This window comes from Notolepis coatsorum, assembly GCF_963971535.1.
Source record: "Notolepis coatsorum genome assembly, chromosome: 16".
NCBI classification, from domain to species: domain Eukaryota; kingdom Metazoa; phylum Chordata; class Actinopteri; order Aulopiformes; family Paralepididae; genus Notolepis; species Notolepis coatsorum.
This window is the reverse complement of record NC_140180.1, coordinates 46,368,249-46,392,460: the sequence shown is the minus strand read 5'-3', so window position 1 is coordinate 46,392,460 and position 24,212 is coordinate 46,368,249. Positions and strand designations below refer to the sequence as shown.

The 24,212-nt window shown below is 43.9% G+C and overlaps 1 protein-coding gene across 1 annotated transcript in view; it reads left to right on the top strand.

The window, feature by feature from the left end:
• Window positions 1-20,052, top strand: part of LOC311242819 (ATP-binding cassette sub-family C member 5) — a 67,595-nt gene extending 47,543 nt beyond the window's left edge. Inside the window, exons 16-29 of the mRNA XM_084331862.1 lie at window positions 103-217; window positions 2,035-2,219; window positions 2,610-2,756; window positions 3,725-3,854; window positions 5,804-5,957; window positions 9,152-9,280; window positions 9,885-10,071; window positions 12,456-12,545; window positions 12,950-13,142; window positions 13,527-13,686; window positions 14,532-14,610; window positions 15,254-15,367; window positions 16,520-16,684; window positions 18,699-20,052. Coding sequence (XP_084187988.1) covers window positions 103-217; window positions 2,035-2,219; window positions 2,610-2,756; window positions 3,725-3,854; window positions 5,804-5,957; window positions 9,152-9,280; window positions 9,885-10,071; window positions 12,456-12,545; window positions 12,950-13,142; window positions 13,527-13,686; window positions 14,532-14,610; window positions 15,254-15,367; window positions 16,520-16,684; window positions 18,699-18,806 — 1,956 coding nt within the window. The 3' untranslated portion in view covers window positions 18,807-20,052. The remainder of the gene's footprint in view (window positions 1-102; window positions 218-2,034; window positions 2,220-2,609; window positions 2,757-3,724; window positions 3,855-5,803; window positions 5,958-9,151; window positions 9,281-9,884; window positions 10,072-12,455; window positions 12,546-12,949; window positions 13,143-13,526; window positions 13,687-14,531; window positions 14,611-15,253; window positions 15,368-16,519; window positions 16,685-18,698) is intronic.
• Window positions 20,053-24,212: the final 4,160 nt, after the last annotated feature.

The window sequence follows — 24,212 nt, the reverse complement described above, 5'->3', positions numbered from 1 at the left end:
GCAACTTACTGTTCACACTCTCTCGCTCTCTCTCGCTCTCTCTCTCTCTCCCTTACTCTCTCTCTCTCCCTTACTCTCTCTCTCTTTCCCTTACTGTGTCAGAACCTGGTGAGAAATAACCTAAAGAATAAGCAGCAGAGGTCAGGAGAGGAAAAGACAGACACCACTGTTGATGTGAACAAGGTCACAAGACTACCAGAGGAGAAGAAGAAAGCACGTAAGAGCATGAGATCATCTAGAAGACGCACGTCGTCTCGCTCCGCCCCACTCGCCGTCCGCTTAGAACGCTTTCAAAATGGCAGCGAAGCACCCAAGAGATAGCGGTTGTGCTCTGTGCTTGTACCTGTGCAATGACAATACATTGGGCCTCATTCAACAATACTCTCTTATTATTTTTCTTATATTCTTGCTTACCTGTCTTTTAAGAGAACAATAAGAAAAGCCACCGCCACATTCATCAAGCCGTTCTTAACGTCCAAATCTGTTCTTACCCAGGTCGGTTGCATCATGCATCCCACTCATTCAAATGCACGTTCACGCTTACTTCATTTGCATAGAGACACGCCCGCATGCTCCTTATAAGGCTTTTCTGGTATTGCATGCTGATCCATTCAACAGGAAGCGATTTGCGAGTTGCGACTGATCTCAAAATGAGATTAGATTCAAATGTATTGTTATTATACAGCACAAGTACAATACACCATCCAACCAGAGAGGATAAATGCATTTAATGCTCCAGAAATAAATACATATAAATAAATACATAAACGGCTTAGCGAGGCAGCCTTAGCGCATGTCCGAGCGCAGGGAGCATGTCTATGTTCCCCGGGTCCTATGTTCCCCGGGTTCTATGTTCCCCGCTTTGATTGATTGATAGATTGAAAATTTTAGACCACCAGCCCTGATTCCAAACTAACCTTAACCAGTTCGAACGAGGGCCTAAGCTTAACCGTTCGAAACAAGGCGGACATTAATAATTAATAAAATAATAAAAATTTATAAAATGTTCAATCTATTAATCAATCAAAGCGGGGAACATAGAACCCGGGGAACATAGGACCCGGGGAACATAGGGATGATCCCCTTGAATCCGTACGGACGTGCGTTTCGTTGCATCGCAAAGAATATTCCATTATTGAAAAAAACGCTGATCAGAATTGACACCAGTCTGCCCCACTTCTCTGCGCCTCCGAGAGTAACTGCAAAGTTAGATCTTACCTGGAGCAGTTTTGTGTTCAGTGTCCCCCTGTACATTCATGTCACTCATGTCATGTACATTTCATGTCTCTGGAAAGTAATCCACTCGCAATCTGACATTGGTCGCGCACACACACACACACACCCACACGCACGCGCGCGTCTCACGACTCAGTGCATGTGTGTGTGTGTGTTCCTGTGGGTCGCCCATCGCATGTGTGTGTGTGTGTGTTCCTGTGGGTCGCCCATCGCATGTGTGTGTGAGTTAATCTGATGACAAATAAAGACTTGTACTTATACGTATTGTATGTGTGAAATTAATCGTTCCAGCAATGTAGGCTTTGTCAATACTGAACGACTGCGGCGTGTGTTGTCTCAATCTGAGACAAGGGCGGCCAGAGCATCTAACTGTAACAGCAATATATAATCCATTTCAGAAGCAGAACACACGCAATAACTTATAATAATAATAATTATTATTATTATTATTATTATTGACAAGTTCTGGGATTTTAAAGTCGTATTTTGGAGCAATTGACCAATGGTAGGCATTTATTATTTTTTTGGGTAAGAATTTCTTATTTCGGTAAGAGTGCTCTCGACCACTCTTAGAATTTGGTCTTGCCTGAGAGAAAAGCAACAATAAGAAAACATTGCTGAATCCCAGGTAAGAACAAAATAAGAGGAAATGCTAGTTAAGAACGAAATCTGTTCTTATATCGCTTCATGAATGAGGCCCATTGAATCTAAGGATTTCTTTCTTTCTCACTTCTTTCTTTCTTTCTTTCTTGCCTCCTCATCGTCGCTCCCTCTTCCTCTCTTGTTCCTCCTAATCAGAGCCACTGATGAAGGCTGAGGAGAAGGGTTCCGGCGCCGTGTCCTGGACCGTGTATGCCGCGTACATCCGGGCAGCCGGAGGCCCCATCATTGTCTTCATCAACACCTTCCTCTTCCTCTCCACCACCGGCAGCATCGCCTTCAGTAACTGGTGGCTGAGCTATTGGATCCGGCAAGGCAGCGGAGTGAGTGTCTGCCTTTACCGTCTCTTGCCATGAAATCTGTCTCTTCATTCTGTGAATGGCTCCCACAAGGAGAATAACTACTACGCTTCAGTGACTTGTGGCAAGTGGCTGAGTATTCATCTGAATGTGCATGATTAAAAAATAAAAAAGTAACAGCGTCACGGTAAACCTTTATTATAAACAAGTGGTGGGCGGCGGAGAAACAGATGTGCAGCAAAGCTGCCACTGTCTGCGATTTTTGAAATGTGTTTCGAATAGCAAACGCTTCCCTTTGCATCTTAATGCCTTCTGTGGCGTTCTCTCCTTCATTAGACGTAGAAATCCTATTTTGGACAGTTTTGTGTTTTTGTTTTCCCTGTCATGGTAATTTGTTGCTCCATCTGCCCTCAGAACACATCGTTAATCCTGGTAAATGAAACTGAAGCGAGCAACAGTATGCATCTCAACCCACATGTCCGGTACTATTCAACTGTTTATGTGCTGTCCATGGGAGCTGCTCTGTTACTGAAGACAATGAGAGGTGTGGTGTTTGTCAAGGTAAGCACCCCCCCACCCCCAAGCCTTTCTTTCCTCTTGACGCTTTGTCCTTTTTGATAACTGTCTCTCCCACTGATAGACTGACCCTTTTTGAAGGGAAAGTGCAAAGTTGATATGCTAGTGTTGTACAAGCTTGCAACTCTACCTTAATTGGCCATTTTGTTGTTTGTTCGTATGTCAGCGCTGTAATTGAACGTGCCTGTGGGCAAAATCCATTTATTTGTCTGCTGCATGACACAGCTTCAGAGGGGCTGTGTGTGTTTGTGTGTGTCGGGACGTGTGACTGTAATGCGTGTGATTGTACGTGCATGTCACCACCCCTTTGGGTGTTTGTCCCTTTTCTCCACGTAACCCTTCCTGACGGAGCGTCACAGCGGGCTGGTCTGGTCCTGATGGTTGTTGTTCGCCACTTGGTGGTGATGGTTGTAGTTCACTAATTTCTCAAAGGTGGATTAACTTTTTTTCTCTCCGTCCCTCGGCTGTGATGATTCCGCTGGGTGTCGAGATATTCCATTAATAGAACGAATGTGTTCTCTCTCCTGCCAAAAGTAATTTATATCCAATTTGCAAAATGTCTCACATGCATGGGGTTATAACCTTTACATGTCAGCCCGGCAAACGCTGATTACGTACGAAGGTTTGACGGCTTGCCTGACGCAAGGAAAATTCCTCTTACATGTAACAAGCAAGTCACTACTCGTAGAGAGACGCATTAGTGACATGTGACGAGGAAGCACTACCATCGTGTTGCTATGGGTACACGCTGTGGCTAATGTAAACACAGTGACAACAACCATCTCATCATTGGTTACATGTGTGCACATTAGTAAACAGCTTCCATCCAAGTGTGTAAATGTGTGTGTGTGTGTGTGTGTGTGTGTGTGTGTGTTTACCCATGGTGTGACTGTTTCAATATGTGTCTGTTGGCCTACATTAGTTCACACCGTGTTGTCTGGTTCTGTGTCCAGTGCACGGTGAAGGCTGCCTCGGCTCTCCATGACCAGCTCTTCCATCAGCTCCTCCGCAGCCCCATGCACTTCTTTGACACGACACCTCTGGGTCGCATCCTGACGCGCTTCTCCAGAGACATGGACGAGGGTGAGGCCTGACTTGCCTTGACTGTAGAGCCTCCTTCTGAGACCTCCCAGGCTCCCAAGTGTCTTGTAGACCCGAGCTTCTTCCCCAGTGAACCCCTAGGAGCTACTCTAATAAACAATACAAGGTTATTCAGTGCTAGATTAAGACTACCGAGATGTAGCACTGAACTGCACAGGAAGTCCTTCATTCCGACAGCCATCAGACTTTACAATGCATCACTGTGCCTCACTGCATCACTGAGCACAGGGTGACGGTTACCATCTTCCTGGACTTTTACTTTTAAAACAACACTGTTCAAATATTACACTTACTGTACACTTACTGTATATTTTACAATATTCAATATTACACTTACTGTAGACTTCTGTATATTTTACAATATTCAATATTACACTTACTGTACACTTACTGTAGACTTCTGTATATTTTACTGTATATTTTATATTAGAATGTGTATACATAACAACACTGTTCAATATTAAACTTACTGTACACTTACTGTATATTTCTGTATATTTTACTGTATATTTTATATTAGAATGTATAAACATTCTATTATCAGAACCAGAGAATGTTCCAAATACTAAAATCCCATAGTCAAGTCAAGTCAAGAGTTTTATTTGTCACGGCATACAAGGCATACAGTGAAATGCGGGTGGTCATGCCCGCAGCGATTGTGCAATAATACAATATATTATATTATATTATATTATTATATAATTTGAAATATATATATAATAATAAGAATAAGACATAACCGGTATAATGTACATAAAGTTAAAGAAATGCATGGTAAAAGACATGCCAAGGTCCTGCGATAGTGCAATACAGTGTTAGGGCCCGCGTCCACTTGGCGCATATTTCTGACCGCACGGATCTGTTTTCAATGTATTCCAATGGGGAGGGAGCGCATGCGGCCGCCTCTAGGAAGTGCGCTGCCGTCGGCTTCTTTTCTCAGCTTTTTTGTGCGGCCGAAAGTTGAAACTTTCTCAACTTTCAGAGCGAGGCGCTGAGCTCATTTTCAGACAACCAATCACAGCCATTCATATCTACCACTCTGTTTGTAACCTGACACCGGAGCTGCCTGCCTGCCTGGCTGTCTCCCACAGACCATTGAGATTCGCGACAAAACTAATAATAATAACTACACGAATACACTACTAAAAAGCTAATAAAAAGCAAAGGGCGAACTGTGGTGTCAGGCAATAACTATATATATAATTAATATACAATAAAGTTATTCAAATATGCTATAATATGTGCAAAACCGCGGCATGGCTGTAGATTTCTTTCTGTCATCTACAAGATGCGCTTCATGCCAGCTCTGCCGGCGCACTCCCAGCATGTTTCAGCTAGAAATATGCGCCAAGTGGACGCGGGCCCTTAAGCTACGGATGAGGCACTGGGTCTTATGTACACTACTATGAAATACTATACAATATACAGTTATACTATATATCCTTATGCTATCTTGCTATATCCATCTATTACTATACAAGAACCACTCCCATTATATTTTTATTTTTTAAAGTGACCTTTTCATTGTAATCATAGCTCTTTCACCAAGAGCTATGATTAACATGTCATCAATCAAAGCAAACTGACTTGATTTACTTCATTTACGGCACATTGAGGCATGTTAGATCTCTCTAGTGGAGAAAATGGATTATATCTTAATAACTTTTTGGCCCAACTTTTGGTCCAAGTCTACTGTTCAGTAAAGGTAATGGATGGGGACTGGTACATAAATACTTAAATACTTAGATACTTAAAAAAAAGGACTCACCTGTGATGAAACAGTGGTGTTGGTGGATCCCTACGGATAAGTACACTATAGGGCTCCATTTTGACTAAAAGAACAACAAAAGAAAACACATGTTTCCCATACAAGCATAACAGTTCAGTTCTACACGGTTTGGCTAATGCAGTCTGTCTCTTCTCCCCCAAAGTGGACGTGCGTCTGACCATGCAGGCCGAGATGCTGTTCCAGAACCTGACTATGGTGCTGTTTTGCCTGGGCATGGTAGGCATCGTCTTCCCCTGGTTCCTGGTCTCCATCGTGCCCCTGGGAGCTTTCCTCTGCGTCGTCAACCGTGTCGCCACGTAAGACTTCCGTCAAGTCACTGAGTGCACTCACCTCCAGTGTTGTGATGGTTGATAATAGCTCATATTCATGTGAAGAGGACCATTTTGGTTTCTATTTCTTCATCGGTCATCATTCCGACCGATTCCAAACAAAATCTCTCCAACGGGCCAATTTTGACGAGTGGTGCATTTACTGCTGGTGCTCAAATAGGTTGTGGTTTACCCAGGTATCTATATCTGGGCAAGTGCTTGACAGACAAAGTATTCAAACGTGACCATTTACACAAATTTAAAACACTCTGCGGCTGGGTGGCGCAGCGGACTAAGCGCTCGTCACCAACGCGAGAGACACTGGTATCGAATCCGGCTGTCAGCGTTGCCTCCGGCTTGGCCGGCCGTCATACTGGCCCAATTGGCAGAGTCAGCGGGAGGGAAGCCGGTGGGGTGGTATTCTGGTCGTTGTATACAGCGACTCCTACAGGTCGGTCAGGGCGCCTGCACAGCGAGGAAGGGAGATGGTGAGGGTAGTGTGAGCCTCCCACACGTTACACCTCACCAATGAGAGTCTGCGCTGGCAGGTGAAAAGAAGTGGCTGGCTGACTCCACATGTATCGGAGGGGACATCATAGTATCTATCAACCCTCCCTAGATCGACCAGTGGGGGGCACATGTGAGCAACGACCAGGAAGGGGAGGGGCGGATTGGCTTAATGACTAAATTGGGATGGGAAAAACAGGAGGAGAAAAAGTGGATATAAAAAAAAAATACAAAATGTAAAACACTCTCACGGTCATGATACATGTAGCAATACATTTCATTAGCAAAGCAAGCTTTTCTTTTACAGTTATATACTTTTTTTTTTTTTTTTTTACTTTTTTTTTTAGCGTTTATCGCTTTTCTGGTCAAGCATGACCGACAGAAACAGGTTGAAATGGGATGTAGAGCAGGGGAAGACATTCTGAGAAATGACGGCGGGTCCGGGAATCGAACTCGTGTCCCCCAGATCCGTGACGAGCACGGTTTTCCCCGACGCAGAAATAGCGCCGAGATATGCGGTGAGCTACGGGAGCTCCCCATACAGTTATATACCTTTTATGTTAGCGCTGTGTTGCTAAGGCATGCGTTTCCTCTGCTCATGCTTCATGCGCCAATTTCTCAGTTCTAATAAGTTTAACATTTCCCACGAATACGCTGGAAATGGAGCTAAGATGTGTCTCGGCACAGTGTCAGCTTGTCTGTGTTAAAAAAGGATAGATTAGTGACATCACACAGTTGCCCTGATGCAGTGACCTGGAGCGTGGGGAGAGCTGCAGCCACCTCGAGGTCCTCGATCATCGGTTCAGTTTTTGTCATCAATCTCTAGTCTGCCTGTGAGCTGTGAAGCTGGAATGTCCCTGGATGATCGGTTGAGTCAGTCGAAGTCATTATTTTGGCTTGCCAGCAGTTGTGTAATTGAAATAGTCCACCAAGAGGAAGAGAAAGAACTACTCACCATTTTAAGTGCAGTATCTCGTCTTTTCTTGCCTCTTTTTTTTTATCTACCTTTTTCTCCCATTTTCTATTTTTCTCCCATCCCAATTTCGTATCGTCCAATTCTACCCTCCCCTGTCTCGAACGCTGTTAGGCCATGCCTCCCACAAGCCGGCTGTAATGTGGACGAAGCCATACATCACGTGTCCCCTCCGGTACTCGAGGAGGCAGCCGTCGCATCTTTTCACCTGCACAGCGCGATCTTTCAGCGTCGGGGGTCTGCGTTTGGAGGGCACGCCGCCCCCGTCGCTTCCTGATTCTACTGTGCAGGCGCACAAACCGACCTGTAGGAGTCGCTGTCCACAACGTCCGATCCCCACCCATCAGCTTCCCACCCCCTAATACTGCCAAATGTATTAGTGTGAACGACCAGCCAAGCTGATAGCAATGTGGAGAGCTGGGCTCGAACCCAGCGTCTCCCGCATTGGTGGTGAGCGCCTTGCCCACTGCACCACCTAGCCGCCCCTCTTTTCTTGCCTCTTAAAGGTCAAGAAAAACATGACTCAATCTCAGCGCTGAAAAAAGGGAGAGAAAGAATAAACCGGACGTGGAGAGAAATGGATTTGGGTTGCAGATGCCGCTAAATTATTTCCCGATATTTAATCTGATCTTTAAACAGCCAACATGCGATATAAATGAAATTGAAATTGATCTTTGATACAAAGGAAATTAAGCACATCGGCACAAAATGGAAGAGATACTCCCAGAATATGTCCTGCAGGAAATGATCACCCCAACGCATGGAGCACTCAGCAGAGGATGTGATATCATGCAAAGTCACGACGGCGCTGCGTCTGAATAACTCATCTGTTACACCGGGCTGCTTTCCCCGCTGAAATTACCGACCTCCTGAAGCGGCTTTATTGAATTGTGAGGTGAGACTGCCTACAGCGTAAACATGTCTGCGTGGGAACACGGCCTCCGAGTGAGGAAGTGTCATGTTCTCTTCTTCTCCGTATGTGGCTTTCGTGAGAAAAGGAGATGATTCATGGGAGACTTGTTATTCGCATGCATTATCCATTCTATCTTTGTATCTAAAAGTAGAAACCCGCACCCACCTTTTGTCAATAAACCCCTCTCTCTCTCACACGTCCCTGTGGACTGGGGGCGCGCCGTCTCTGGCTGCCCAGTGTATCCTCGCCTGTGTGTGACGGGAGCTCGTAATATCACACATACATCTGCGAGTGGAGCCCAGAAAATGACCGGAGAGCAGCCAAGAAATGGTGGCTCCTGCCCTGGACTGGATACACTCTCTGTCTGCTCTCCGGTCGTCACTGTCCATCAGTGTGTTGCACAACTGCACCATTGCTTGATTTGATCCTTTTCAGGTGTACAATCTCACATGAAAGCTATGGCCATTGAAAGCTATAGACCGATAAAAGAAATCCAAAGAACGTACACCTGAGAGAGTTGTGCTTATTCTACTCCATCATTCCTCAGTGGTGCTTTGCTATTCAGACACTTTTATACAAAGCATCTAACGGTACTATGAGTGCATCGTTTTAACACAGGTGGCCAGGTGGAATCGGACCCCCAACCCCTGCAGTCTAGTGCCATGCTCCACCCACCAAGCAATAGGGTTTATACTTTTTTGTCAAGGTGACTCAGACTGCAATCATCTATATCCTCATAGATCTATCATCTATATTCTTTTAAACACTTTCCGTCTTCCTTATTTCCAGGGTTCTGATTCGAGAGCTGAAGCGCTTGGAGAATATCAGCCAATCGCCTTGCACCTCTCACATCACCAGCAGTCTCCAGGGGCTTTCCACCATCCACGCCTACGGAAGAGGGGATGACTTCCTCAACAGGTCAGAAACAACAGAGGATAGATAGTAAGTCCTCAGGAGGTCACCGATTAGCTTTTGGTTTTCACCGTTTGTCACTTTTAAGTCCAGTTAAGTTTCAGCATACCGCTTTGAGAGGAGCAAAACGGCTGATATTGCGAAAGTGGGACGAGATAAGACCACCCTCCTGAATCCAGTTCCATTAAATCCAACATTAATAAACGATTTACACTTAAAGCAAACAGGCTGTGCCAACTAGAGTGGTACGTGATCCAACATTTATAAAGGGAATTTCACCTACAATACAAATTAACTCTATTTTGTCCAAGGTTTCAGTGTAGTTAGATTTTCCAAGATTATTGCTATGGACTTTAGTTCATTGGATATTTGCTTGTAATGCTTTGCATTGATTTGAAGAAAAAAAAACATTGTACAAAGTATAGTTTTGCATGTTGAGAATTACAAAATACACCGCAGCTACTGCTGTCTCATAGAACTGACCGTTCACACAACCGGTTAGTTATAGTGAGAATTGGAACTGGACACACTTCCCTCGTGGCTTTAATGATATCATGCTACTGTATGCATACTGTATGGCAGTGTTTGATCCTCACGTCTTCTTCTGCAGATACCAGGAGCTGCTGGACACTAACCAGGCCTCCCACTACCTCTTCAGCTGCGCTATGCGTTGGCTGGCAGTCCGACTGGACCTCATCAGCATCACACTCATCACTGCCGTGGCGCTCCTCATTGTCTTCATGCACAATCACATTGCTCCAGCCTACGCAGGCCTGGCCATATCCTACGCCGTACAGGTACTACGAACACATGCACACGTACAAGCATAACACGCACAGTGTACAGTGTTCGTGCATAAATCCATACAAGCTGTCGGCTTTCTCATAACACATAGCACTTTGGTTTGGCTGTTAGTCATTTGTAAACGTGCTATATAAATAAAACTGACTTGACTTGACTTGACTTGACATATTTGTTTAAGCCCTACCGGCCGAGATTTATTTCACATCATAAATAGATCAATAGATCAACATTAAGTAATGTTTCTTTTTCAAATGTAGCCAAGAATAAAGACCCTAACCCTTATATCTCACTGGTGGAACAAACCTGAACCTTATTACCATAAAATACACTGTATATTGTTTCTTTACCTTTCTGTGAACGTCTAGAAGAAAAACCCTGTCGCAATCCGGTCAAAAATGGTGGGGCTATGGACATTATACAAAAGTAACTGTACTTACAGTAGATTTCATTCACGGTCTTTGCTGCCCGGTAACGGGCGCCTGGTGGTACTACCTCCAGATTTAACTCTGCCATTGGAAAGAGGAGATTTGGCCCGATCCATAGATGTATGACTTGGCCATAATAAGGTAATTTATAGGCCTGATATCTATATTCATATTTCAAATTGCATGTGTCCGGATGGCAAAATGCAGTACTGTATTTACTAAAAAACCTGTAAATCATCTACCCTTTGTTCATTTGCTTAGATTTTTTGTACACTTGATCTCAGGAAGGTGCTGAATTTTTCACTTTTGGTCAAAAATGGAATAAAATATATATATGTATAATAATAATTTATATTCTCCTTTGGTTCATTACAATTTACTCAAGCATAGTAACAGAGACAATATTCCTGACACTGGGACTACATTCCCTGAGGTCCATAGATGTCCTTAGATACCAAGAATATGCAAATGGCCTTGTAGAAGTGGAGCAATACTCCATTTACTTGGGTATGTACTAATTTTCTGAAAATATGGCTAGGGCTTAAGAGGTTCATCTTTCGCTTTGTAACATTAAACGGACAGCCCCCACAACTGTGTTAACCCTTGCACATTGATCAGTGTCTTGCACACTCCTGCACAAACTGTACAGCTTTAAGGGGGGGAAATATATATAATTTTTGACTGTAGTACTTGTTTGACCTGCAGTAAAATTCAACTTTCTTACTTTTTCCCTCAATGTTTATTGTATGCGCCGACGTAACAAAACAAATTCCTTGTATTGTGCAAACAGAATCTGCATCACAATCAGGAATATAGTGGTAAACCCACCTAAACTATATATCTTTTTAAACATACAGTAGATTATTCACCTTTTTAAGCTGATAAAGCTGAGGATCTAGGAACATGCTAATTGATAATCAGCAGCCATTGATATTTACCAGGAATTTCAAGTCGGCAGCTTGTAGTCTTTTTTAAGACATGTCAACACCTATTTAGCTTTCTGTGTATGCTGAAGCTAAAGGTGTCAAATGACCACATCTTGGACCATAAGATGTTCGACCTATTAGTGACATCACACATGCAACACAGATTACAGGGAAGTACAGAAAATCTCTCTCTCCATGGAAGAAATGTGAAAAAGGCGCTCTGTTGAAAATTCTGCACAAATAACAATATTTAATAAAACATAATACTATTGTGAAAATACATATATATAAAAGAAATATATGCCACCACACCACATTTTCACAATTTTCTTTCCATTTTTGTACATGTAAATATGTGCATTCTAGGTTGTTTAAAAAGATTTAGACCAACTAACCAGAGGACAGGCAGACTTCTGAGTATTTCCGTCCCATTCTCCTACTATTGCTGGTTGAATCTGTAGCCTTTGTGTAGCATAACATTGCCACCCTGTGGCTAACATTATTACATTATAACATTGAGACCTGTTAATAAATAATCAACTGTGGTTGAACTGTACATCTTGGCAGAGACCCTTCTTGGGTTTTCATGTGTTATATATCATTCCATGTTGAATTGCAGTACATGCTTCCTTGACAGAGAACTGAATTGGAATTGATTGAGTGGATGGTGTACTGGAGCTATATCAGCAAATATTTATTCCGAGTTGTAAATATTTTTTATTGGTTTAGAATATTGTTTGCACGGCATCGCTGTGCACTGGGAGAATGTTAACGTAGAGCAGTCTGATCATAAGAGCTGGAGCGTGTTAATCCTGAACTTACCTCTCTCTCTCTTTCTTTCTCTCTCTCTTTCTCCCTCTCCCTCCCTCTCTCTCCTTCTTTCTCTTTCTCTCTCCCTCCTTCTCCCTGTCTCTCCCTCCCCCCCTCTCTTTCTCCCTCCCTCTCCATCCCCCTCTCTCTCTCCCTCCTTCTCCATGTCTCTCTCTCTCTCTCTCCCTGTCTCTCTCTCTCTCTCTCTCTCTCTAGCTCACCGGCTTGTTTCAGTTCACTGTAAGGCTGCTGTCGGAGACTGAGGCTCGCTTTACATCAGTGGAGAGGATCGATCATTATATAAAGGTAAGAGGCAGTGCTGTGTGTCAGGCCACCACAGTAGGAAAGCTGGATCGTGTTGCACTAATTCAACAGTACACACTTTGAGAGAGAGAGAGAGAGAGAGAGAGAGAGAGAGAGAGAGAGAGAGAGAGAGAGAGAGAGAGAGAGAGAGAGAGAGAGAGAGAGAGAGAGACCTACACACTTGACGGCACATAACGGGGCTCATTTCACTCAATAGCTATCAAACCATAAAGATGCTAATATCAGCTCTGCAATTTTTCCCCACTCTTTCCCTCAAGTGCCAGGAAAGGGCTCCCTCTCATAGAGGGAAATCCATGAATTACACTGCAGGCTAGGCAGGGGGGCTCCAGCCCCCACACAGATCCAGAGATTAATAGCGGCTACCCATGACTGCTCCCTTTTCTCAGAGTCTGGAGAACGAGGCACCCCGGCAGAGCACTGGGCTGTCTGCTCCTGCCCCCTCCTGGCCACAAGAGGGAAGGATCTCCTTCCAGGAGGTGCAGATGAGGTACCGGGAGGACCTGCCCCTGGTGCTTAAGAAGCTGTCCTTCGACATCCTGCCAGAGGAGACCATCGGCATCGTGGGACGCACTGGGTCAGGTAATGGAAATTAATTTCCCCCATCCTCACAATCTGCTGTTTACCGGGAAAGAACACTATAACAGCAGACACACAAGCACAGAGAGGGCCCAGGCCCTGCCCCTTAACCTGGCCACTCACAAGTGTCTTCCTAGAATGTGTTCATTCAACTATTTTTGGCTTATCAATTTTGTTTACTCTGAAGACTGCACTTCACTGACTTCACTTAAAAAAAAAAATGTAAACACTAAAAAATAACTAGTTGCTGGAATGCCGCTTTTTCATTGGCTGTAGCCCATGACGCCCCATAACATCTGTGCATCGTCCTGCCTGACTTCCCCGTCCTTTTTTTAGAGTAATTGTGAAGCTAATTATTCTGTTCATTCATTCATTTTGCGCTGACAGGCAAGTCGTCTCTGGGTGTCGCTCTGTTCAGACTGGTGGAACTGACCGAAGGCTCTATTGTCATCGACGGAGTCAACATCGCCCAGATAGGCCTGGACGACCTGAGGGGCAAGCTGGCCATCATCCCTCAAGAACCCGTCCTCTTCATCGGCACCGTCCGGTAATCTACGGAGAAAGATGCCCGGTCCCAACCTGAAATTTGTGTTATGCTATTCTGACATTGTGATACACAAACAATCAAAACTTTCGTATCAGTGGGTAGAATCTTCAGATTGTCTTATGAAAATCTGGACGGGGGAAGTGGAGAAGTAGCACTCTGCCTTAATTCAGCACGGGGGCAGTGGACAAGTAGCACTCTCCCTTAGTTCAGCAAACTACCAGTAGAGTTCCACTGTGGGACTGTTGCACTGCAGCTACTCAAGGTCTGCAACACAATGATGTGTCTGTACTGTGTGGCTCCCAGCCAGGTATATAGACTCCTTTTATACTACTACCCTGGGGGGGGGGGGGGGATTTACACCAAACTGCAAACATGGGTTGATCCCAGGTCATCACCATTAATATTGGACTCGGGTCCACAAGTCCACAGAGGCTGTAGTGGGCTCAGTTTTAAAGCTAGAGCAAAGACAGTGGTACCATATGGAACTAGAGACTTTGAGGAATCTGTATATGCCAAGCCTGGTAAGGGGCTAAATAGTCTCACCTTTACATCAATACCCAATGTAGCTAAACCCAAGTATTTTAGGGTCAGAACCATGCAGTGCAAATATGTTATTTTAGTACAAATAGGTATATTTGACAATTTCTGCTCTTTGGATCTCGGCTCTAGTAGTTGATGTTTTCACCCTGCCACACTCTTTGCCCCACCCCAACCCGTGATGTCAAAGTACCTCTTTTTTGGGCAGAGTGCAGCATGGTGAGAATATCAACCACTAGGGCAGCAAAGGCTTGTGTTTCATTAGCAGTGTTTCATTACCTTTCTTTTGTCATTTCGTTCACCAACAGGACCAATCTAGATCCATGGGGTCAGTACTCTGATGAACAGATATGGGAGGCACTTGAGAAGACCCACATTAAAGAGATGGTAGGTAACTGGATGAATTGAAATTGGGGGACCCTGATGTAAACAAGACGAAAGTATTTTTCTGGTCTGCATCCCCTTTTAACAATTGTTTGTATTGAGCCGTACTGTATTGTACCCATTCTGCAATCTGTTAATACAGTTTTCAATCAATCAATCAAAGGTAGACTTGCATTGGAAAAGTGTTAATAATACATGTAATCAGGGGCGTGCACAGACAATTTCGGGGGCAAGGGCTCAATGGGGGGGGGGGGGGGGTGCTTGCGGGGTACTTTCAAAATAGATTATTATTATAATTTATTTTGTGGATAGTAGTATACATTTCCATCTTCATATTTTTCGTAGATAGTAGCATACATTTCCGTCTTAAAAAAAAAAGGCAGGAGGCCCCCTTCGGCCCTATCTGTGCACGCCACTGCATGTAATGCTTGAGTAGATGTGCAGTTGAGTCGATTTATCATGTGATTTCATGAGACTGTGTGTGTGTGTGTGTGTACATCACAAGTCATGGGTTCATGTGACTACACACCTGAATGAATGTTGCGCCTGCGGTATTAAATGTGTTGGGAGGAGGAGCAGCAGCGTGCTGTTCTGTGAAGCATAAGCCCCTTGCTGCTGTTTCTCATAACCCCTTCCACGTCCTCAGATCAGCCAGCTGCCTCACTCCCTCTACTCCGAGGTAACAGAGAATGGAGAGAATTTCTCTGTGGGAGAGAGACAGCTACTCTGTGTGGCTAGAGCCCTGCTGAGGCACAGCAAGGTACTGTGATTGTATGATGTTGCCATTTCACACTTACACCCCGCTGGAACGTTTTGAAGGGTGGTTAACAATTAACACTAGATGCATGTTTCTCTCTTTTATTCCGGATTGGTAAAACAGAAACTTATTTCTTAAAGGGATTGTTGTGCTTTTTTGGAACCCTTAGCACTATGGCTTGCTTAGAAATGATGTTGATTTATAGAGTCCTTTCCCAGCACAATCCATGTTACTCATGCTAGGTCCGGATTGTTAGCCACAAGCCAATACGAAGTCAATGGGGTCACGCTCCTCCTGTCTGTAAGAGCTCACTGAGGCTCAGTGAATTGACTTTACTGTGCGCACAAAGTACATGTTAGTGAGCCTCAGTTAGCTTGTACAGACAGGAGTGTGACCTCATTGACTTACAGAGTTACACCCATTCATGATTTTCTTTCCATTTTTGTACATGGAAACATGTATTTTATGATGCTGTATATATATTAGGCCTGTCTCGTAAGGATTTTTTGTATACTCGACTTTGATTGACCAAAATTTGCTGATAGTCGACTGTTAGTCGACTACACCCCCGAATGCCAACATTTTTTAAAATACAAATTATAAATATATATATATATTTTGATCATTCCATTTGGGCTGTGGGGGGTGCTTAAAGTCTGAAGGAATCGACTGAAGGCTTCTTGTCCTCTGTGAAAGCATGCAATTGGTCCACTGATGGATACATCTTGATATTTGTCTAGTGCGTTCATTAGACGGGGGAAATCCACTTTCAGTGCCTCTGTGCCCGTTTTCTTAGGCAGTTAGCCTCGCTGGTATGTGCGCCGCTTCTAGGCCTCTTTGCTTTTGGAAAGAATGATACAAAAAAATCGTCTTTTTTGCATTAGACTAAGAGGTTGGTAGTCGACTACGGCTCCTTTCGATCGATTAGTCGACTATTCGTAGTCGAGGTCAGCCCTAATATTTATATACACAGATATATTATCCAGTACAGTAGACACTTAATGTTAAAGGGGGGGGGGGGGGGGGGGGTTTACACAACATATTCTACGTCATTATGTGATCTCATCTATCTTACATTGTAGTGTTGATACAGTAACTGCTCTGTGAGGTGAGATTAACGCATGCTGACTGAACATGAAACCCATTGCTTCCTAGATCCTGCTGTTGGACGAGGCGACGGCGGCCATCGACACAGAGACGGACCGTCTCATCCAGGAGACCATCCGGGACGCGTTCGGCGGCTGCACCACCATGATCATCGCCCACCGCCTCAACACCGTGATGAGCTGCAACAGGGTCATGGTTCTGGACAGCGGCCGGGTCAGCAGCTATAGCCATGTTTTGTTTGCGTTAAAAAAGCTACCATATAAAATAAAACAAGCATGTACATAATGTTAAAATCATAGAAATCATAGCCATGTTATAATTTTCTACACAACATGACCTTCAGTGTTCTACTGCTATTATACAACAGTTTTAATACAAAATTAGCGGCACGGTGGTGTAGTGGTTAACACTGTCGCCTCACAGCAAGAAGGTCCAGGGTTCGATTCCCGCTTGGGGACCAGGTTTCCATGATGCCAGGTACTCAGGTGGGGTATCTCCCGGGCCTTTCTGTGTGGAGTTTGCATGTTCTCCGCGTGCTCGCAAGGGTTTCCCCCCCGATAAGATAAACCCAATGGAAAAACATGCACAACAGATCGCTAACGCTGTGGCGTCCTTGACGAAGACGGACAGGAGCACTTGGATTGGTCCCCGGGGCGCGGCTCACGTTGACGCCCTATCTGCTCCCGGCTGCCCATGGGGGGAAGGACAACGGGATGGGAAAAGTGCAGAGAGACATTTCATCGGCGACTCAGTGCATGTGTGTGTGTGTGTTCCTGTGGGTCCCAACAATTATTATTATTATTATTATATTATTATCTAGAATAGAATAGAATAGAATAGAAATACTTTATTTATCCAGAGGGAAATTCAGCACTACAGATCGCTCATAGTAAACGGTAAACATTTAGGTAGTCAAAAACAAAAGTCACGAAATAAGAATAAAGAATAAAATACGGTCCGGGATATACATTCTGATATGTATATACATTCTAAAATATATTCAAAATTATACAGAAATATACAGTAATAAGTGTAAAATTTTTAGTGTCTATTTAAAAGTACTTTTTATTTAAAAGTAAAAGTCCAGGAAGATTATGCCAGATTGTACCGTCACTCTGTGCTCAGTGATGCAGTGAGGCACAGTGATGTGTTATAAAGTCTGATAGCTGTCAGAATGAAGGACTTCCTGTGCTGTTCAGTGTTGCATCTTGGGAGTCTTAGTCTAACACTGAACGTGCTCCTTCTATCAGCCAAGTCTGTGTGTAGTGGGTGGGAGGGGTTGTCCATGATGGCATGGAGCTTAGCAAGGCTCCTCCGCCACCATCGCTAGAGAGTCCAGCTCCACCCCCACCATGTTACTGGCCTTCCTGACCAGCTTTTCCAGCCTGTTTGTATCCCCCGCTCTCAGTCCGCTGCCCCAGCAGGTCACAGCGTACAAGAAGGCGCCCGCCACCACCGACTCGTAGAACATCCTCAACATCCTTGTACAGACGTTGAAGGATGAGAATCAGCCTTCTGAGGAAGTAGAGTAGGCTCTGGCCCTTCTTGTAGAGTGCCTCTTCGTGTTTTGACCCATTCAATTTATTGTCGATGTGTACTCCGAGGTATTTGTAGTCCTCAACCATGTCCACGTCGACCCCCCTGATGGAAACGGGGGTCACAGATGCACTCCTCCTCCTCCTCCGAGATCCACAGCCAGTTCCCTGGTCTTCATCACATTTAGCTGGAGGTGGTTATTTTCGCACCATGTGACGAAGTCCGCCACCAGTGCCCGGTATTCCTCCTCATCACCGTCCTTTATACATCCCACTATCGCAGAGTCATCAGAAGACTTCTGAAGGTGGCAGGACTCTGACCGATAATGGAAGTCGTTGGTGTAGACTGTGAAGAGGAAGGGAGAGAGGACTGTCCCCTGCGGGGCCCAGGTGTTGCTGACCAGTCTGACACACAGCCTTGTAGGCGCACGTACTGTGGCCTGCCCGTCAGATAGTCAACAACCCAGGACACCAGGGGGTCCTCTACCTGCATCACCTCCAACTTCTGTTTTCTCATCTGATTTCATATTGTTAATAAAACACATATATGATATATATATGATTGAGACTTACATAATGTCTTGGTAAGCAACTCCATTATAGCAAATAACACCACTCTCGGCCATGAACCAACTGTTGTATGAACATGGATGAATAATTATTTTTGTCCTTTTTTTTCTCTCACATAATAGATTGTGGAGTTCGACAGCCCTGCTGCCCTGCTGGCAGACGAGAACTCCAGATTCAGATCCATGATGGAAGCATCAGAGCCCAAACTGGGCCAGACAGATGAGAGCTGAACTCATCAAGAAGCGGCAGAAGACTTGAGTTTCACCACACAGAAATAAAGAATCACTCAACCCATTCCTGACGAGGAGTGAAAAGTGTTCTGTTAAGAGAAAATATACAGAAGCTCATGCAGAAGCTGCTATCTATAACAATGTCTGTTGATTAAAAAAGAAAAGAAAAAAAGACTTTATGGGACCTTGTTTTCCAAAGGTTGCAATCAAGACAGACTCATCTATTCAACGAAAGATGTCAGCGGCTGACCTTTGCTGCTCTGTCACAAGAGCCCAAAGGACTTGCTGCCAGTTAACTAGAGCAAGGACTCTTAACGACGGCACTTTATATTGAGTGTAGAAGACACGTGTGTCTGGCGATACTTAAGATGCTTCCTCTCCCCGTATCTCCAGGATGAAGGTGAATCAACGATGAACCAATGAAGGCTATATATATATAATATATATTGTATTGCTGTAACCCAAGCCTGCACAAAGTAGAAATGTACAATTGAGTGGGAAATGTCTGTGCAACATGTGAGAGAATACTGACAAAATAATTCTATATAACATCAGTATTATCAGTTTTATCAATGTGAATGCTTGTGAGCATCAGTCGTATCACTGTACCTCCGTGAAATAATAATGCCACCAAAGCAACCATTCCACTGAGATGCTGTCTGAAACTGCTGAATGGAGTTGACAGAGTTTATCTCTTATCTTTTTCTTGTTAAATAATTGTTTTAATGTTTGTTTGTTAATTTTTACGGTCTTTATCATTTCAGTGGATTATTGCAGATGCAGTATGTGCCTCTAGCTCTCGCCAGGTGGTGTAATGTACAGTAGTAGACATTTATGGGTCTTTAAACGGCACACAAGTATTGTATTTAAGGGTGAATCGATGGTACCTCTTAATCCAAATGCCCAAGTCATAGAATTCTGCACATTTTTGTATTATGACAATGTCTATAATATGGATGTTCATTTGATGTGTTAATGTGATATCACGCGAGGCAGTGATATTGATGAGACAGGAACAGGTATGTGGAGTAAGTGAAAAAAAACGGAACGTTATAACCAGCATGGATTATGTCTTCAAAATCAGTTTTTTATTTTTTTTAACGTCTGCCTTATAATCAAACACACTGATCAGTCAAGATCAAGTTTCAAGTTCAAGTATGTGCAATATCTTTTGATTGCATTGATATATTGTCAAGATCGCCTTTGTACAACACTTGAGATTTAAATTTTGCATATATATTTTGTATTTGAAAGACTTTTTTGCAGTAAAGGTATTTTTACACATGCCAATACTCAATTGTCTGAGATCTTGCTTGAAAAGCCTAATGGTGAATAAATACAGTAAGATAACAACGCTGTGCTGTACGTTTACATCCAGATCCAGTAATAATACACCATTTTATTATGTTATTGTTGATTAGATTAGATTGATTAGATTAAATGTATTGTCATTGCACAAGTACAAGAATAGAGTACAATGAAATTAAGTTGGCATCTAACCAGATTGCAAAGGAGCAGTAAAGTGCATTGCAGTTACAGTATAATGTGAATATATGGAGTACATATGACAAGCTATGGAGTAAATATGCTAAGCTAATGCATGTACAGTATTATTATATACAGTGGTAGGAGTATAAATACACTGGTAATAAACCAGTCTAGCCAGTGGTTTAATATATAAGTAAGGCATGGGTAATGGGTATATATACAATGTTGGTATAATATTCAGGTATATATATATAGAGATGTGGATGTATATATGGTGAATAGTGTTATTGTACATTGCTATCATACAGTGTTACATGGATAGACTATAGATTCAGGTATGAAGTTATGAGTGCAATGTAGGCTGTAGATAAGTTAGGGTTGAGTATAGACAAGAGTTCAGAGTTCATATGGTATAGGTTGAGTATAGGCAACAGAGTATATATGGTATGGAAAGTGTGTGTGTGTGTGTGTCGTCAGCTTGTGACTGCAACTTGTTCCTGTTTGCGGACGACTCAGCCCTGCTGGTCTCTGACAAGAACAAGTTACAGGTTGAAAAAGCCCTCAGCTCGGAACTAGGCAAAATCTGCATATGGCTCGCCGACAACAAACTATCATTACACATGGGCAAAACAGAGTCCATACTCTTCGGTTCAAATAACAAACTCAGCAAGACTGACGGCTTCTCGGTTACAGTGGGTGACAATATTGTCACAAGGAAAGATGAAATTACCTACCTATAGGTTCCATCCTAGAGGCTAATCTTTCCTGTGACAAAATGGCATCCAATGTAATAAAAAAAAGTCAACCAACGAACTCGATTCTTGTACCGGATCTCCTCTCTGGTAAACAAGAATACCCTGAAGACTCTGGCAGGAGCACTCATTCAAGGGTACTACGACTATGCTTGCACCGCATGGTACCAAAGCACCTCAAAGGCACTAAAAAACAAATTACAAACATCTCAAAAACAAGCTAGTCAGACTACTGCTTGACCTGTCTCCTAGAACCCACCTCACCCCGGCCCACTTTGACAACCTAGGATGGCTTAGAGTAGACGACAGAGTACAGCAACTTGCAATGGGCCTGGTCTACAAGATACACTACGCGACCAAGGTACCCATGTACATGTCAAAATACTTCCCAAAACCCAGATTCGGCTCAAACAAGGGACTAAACACGTTTCGCAATTATGCCACATCAATGTGGAACGCCCTACCCAAAGCTGTAAAGGAATGTGAATCACTATACCCACTTTCAAAAACACTCAAAGAACACCTACGGGAGACTGCAATTCGAAACTGGCCCCTACAAATGTCTTAACCCAGTTGTACAGTAAATTACCAAGTATGGCTTTGTCAGTATTCCAATGTACAGTGTACAGTGCCCCCCCCCCCCCCCCCCCTCCAATGTACAGCCCCCACCCACCAACCCCACCCCACCCACCCAACCTCCAATGTACAGTTTCTACGTCAAATGTATATACACTATTTTTCTGGACACTTTTTGTATCACAAACAGTACTGTATTTGCAAATCTGATATGTCATAAATGTATAGATGTAGCAGTACTGTCTATCTGTATGTCATGTATGTCATATGTTATGATGAATTGAAAATGGGGGACCCTGATGTAAACAAGACGAAAGTCTTTCTCTGGTCTGCATCCCCTTAACAATTGTATGTATTGAGCTGTACTGTACTGTACCCATTCTGCAATCTGTTAATAAACTTTTCAATCAATCAGTGTGTGAGATTGAGTCCGGGGGGCGTGAATACCTTCGGCAGCCAACTTGCCCTTCCGCATTGCTCTGATTGGCCGAGCGCGCGCATGCGCATGAGCCGCGATGCGCTCAGCGACAGCCAGACAGGAATACGAAGCTCCGCTTAACCAATTTATACAAATGGAAGTATTGATTATGGCGTAACGAATCATTAAAAAAATATACCGTTAACTGGAACATGTTGTTTCTTTACACATATGTTGGATTATGTAATTGGTTTGTCATGACAAACCAATAAAAAATCGCGAATTAACCGGTGGCTACAACATCACACAGTAACTACATGCATCATTGTTTACAATGAATGGTGGGGCTAATCGAAAGGACTGGACACGGACGCGTTAAACAGCAATCAATTAATTTAATATAACAGTCCGGTTCTGTGTTTGTGTCTGTAGATTGTTGGTGAACAACTAACTTTAGGTTAGTTTAACGCGTCGCTGTCCAGTCCTTTCGATTAGCCCCACCGTTCATTGTAAACAATGATGGCTGTAGTTACTGTGTGTTGTTGTAGCCAGCGATGCAGTGGTGGTAGGACGCGGTTACACGCCGTTGTAGTAGATCACTGAGGCAGAAGTGCGCGCGGATGTGCACGCGTGCCGTGCGCACAAAAATGCGTTCACAATTGTCACTGGACTCGTCGCGCCGTGCGGCAAGTACCCGCCGGCACTTATCACCTAGACTTTGCATAATAATAGGATACCGATAGCATAACAACGAAAAGAGCCAAACCAAAATACAAGCCCTGTACCAATTGGTGGGGGGTTGCTTGATCTGTGGTCCCGACTGGAAGCATGAGACATTAAGTTGTGCTTCAGTCGGAAACTGTCCTTCTGTAAACTAACTCTAAGTTACATTGTTAATTTAGTTTGTATTTACTTTTCTAGTTTAAGTTAATTCAATTAAAGAAATTGTAACTATTACATTTAAAACATTGTTATGCAGGCGGTCAGGTGGCGTAGCGGAGATTGCGTTCGTCACCAACACCGGAGACGCTGGATTCAGCTCCGGCATTGTCACCAGCTTGGCTGGCCGTTCACACTAATACAATTGGCTGTATTAGAGGGTGGGAAAGCTGGCGGCTCCTACAGCGACTCCTACAGTTCGGTCGGGGCGCCTGCTCAGCGCGGATAGGATCTAAGGGGGGTAGTGTGATCCTTCCACACGTTACACCCTCTCAGTGAGAGTCCGCGCTGCCAGGTGAAAAGAAGCGGTTGATTGGCTAGACGTGTGTCGGAGGAAGCACGTTATAGCCTCCACTCTCCCAGACCGACTGTGGAGGGTAAGTGCGCAGCGACCAGGAAGGGGATTGGGAATTTGCATAACGACTAACATTGGGATGGGAGAAAATCGGAGGAAAAAGGAGGGGGGAAAAGATAAAAAAAAAAAAAAAACATTGTTATGCATAATAATCATCTGTTCTGTGCGCAACCGAGGGAACATGTATGCACGTGCACGTGGCGTTTGGGCAGTTCCCATATTACGACTGCACCACTGGTTGTAGCCACCGGTTAATTCGTGATTTTTTATTGGTTTGTCATGACAAACCAATTACATAATCCAACATATGTGTAAAGAAACAACATGTTCCAGTTAACGGTATATTTTTTTAATGATTCGTTACGGCGTAATCAATACTTCCATTTGTATAAATTGGGTTAAGCGGAGCTTCGTATTCCTGCCTGGCTGAGGAGCGCGTCGCGGCGCATGCGCGCGCTCGGCCAATCAGAGCAATGCGGAAGGGCAAGTTGGCTGCCGAAAGTATTCACGCGTCCGGGGGTGGCTGTCACGTGGTGCAGAGTTCAGCGAGATGATGGTAGGAGGAAAAGAAGTCTGTGGTTGGGCCGGGTGAGAGGTGTCATTGATGACACTGCGTGTTCCTCACCTTTTTGTGCTGGATAGTCTCTCAGCAGTGAGTGGTGTTGCAGTAGCGCCGGCGATGTGTTGGAATGTTTTCACCACCGTCTGCAATGCTTTCCGGTCCGAGGCAGAGCAGGTGCCGTATACGCCCGTACCAGACTGATGCAGTTAGAGTGCCTTTCAACCCTCACAATACTCAGAAATGTTTATCTTAATTTCCCATTCCCTTTATGTCTTATCATAAATAGTAGATACTCAAGTTGTAGAAATATATATAA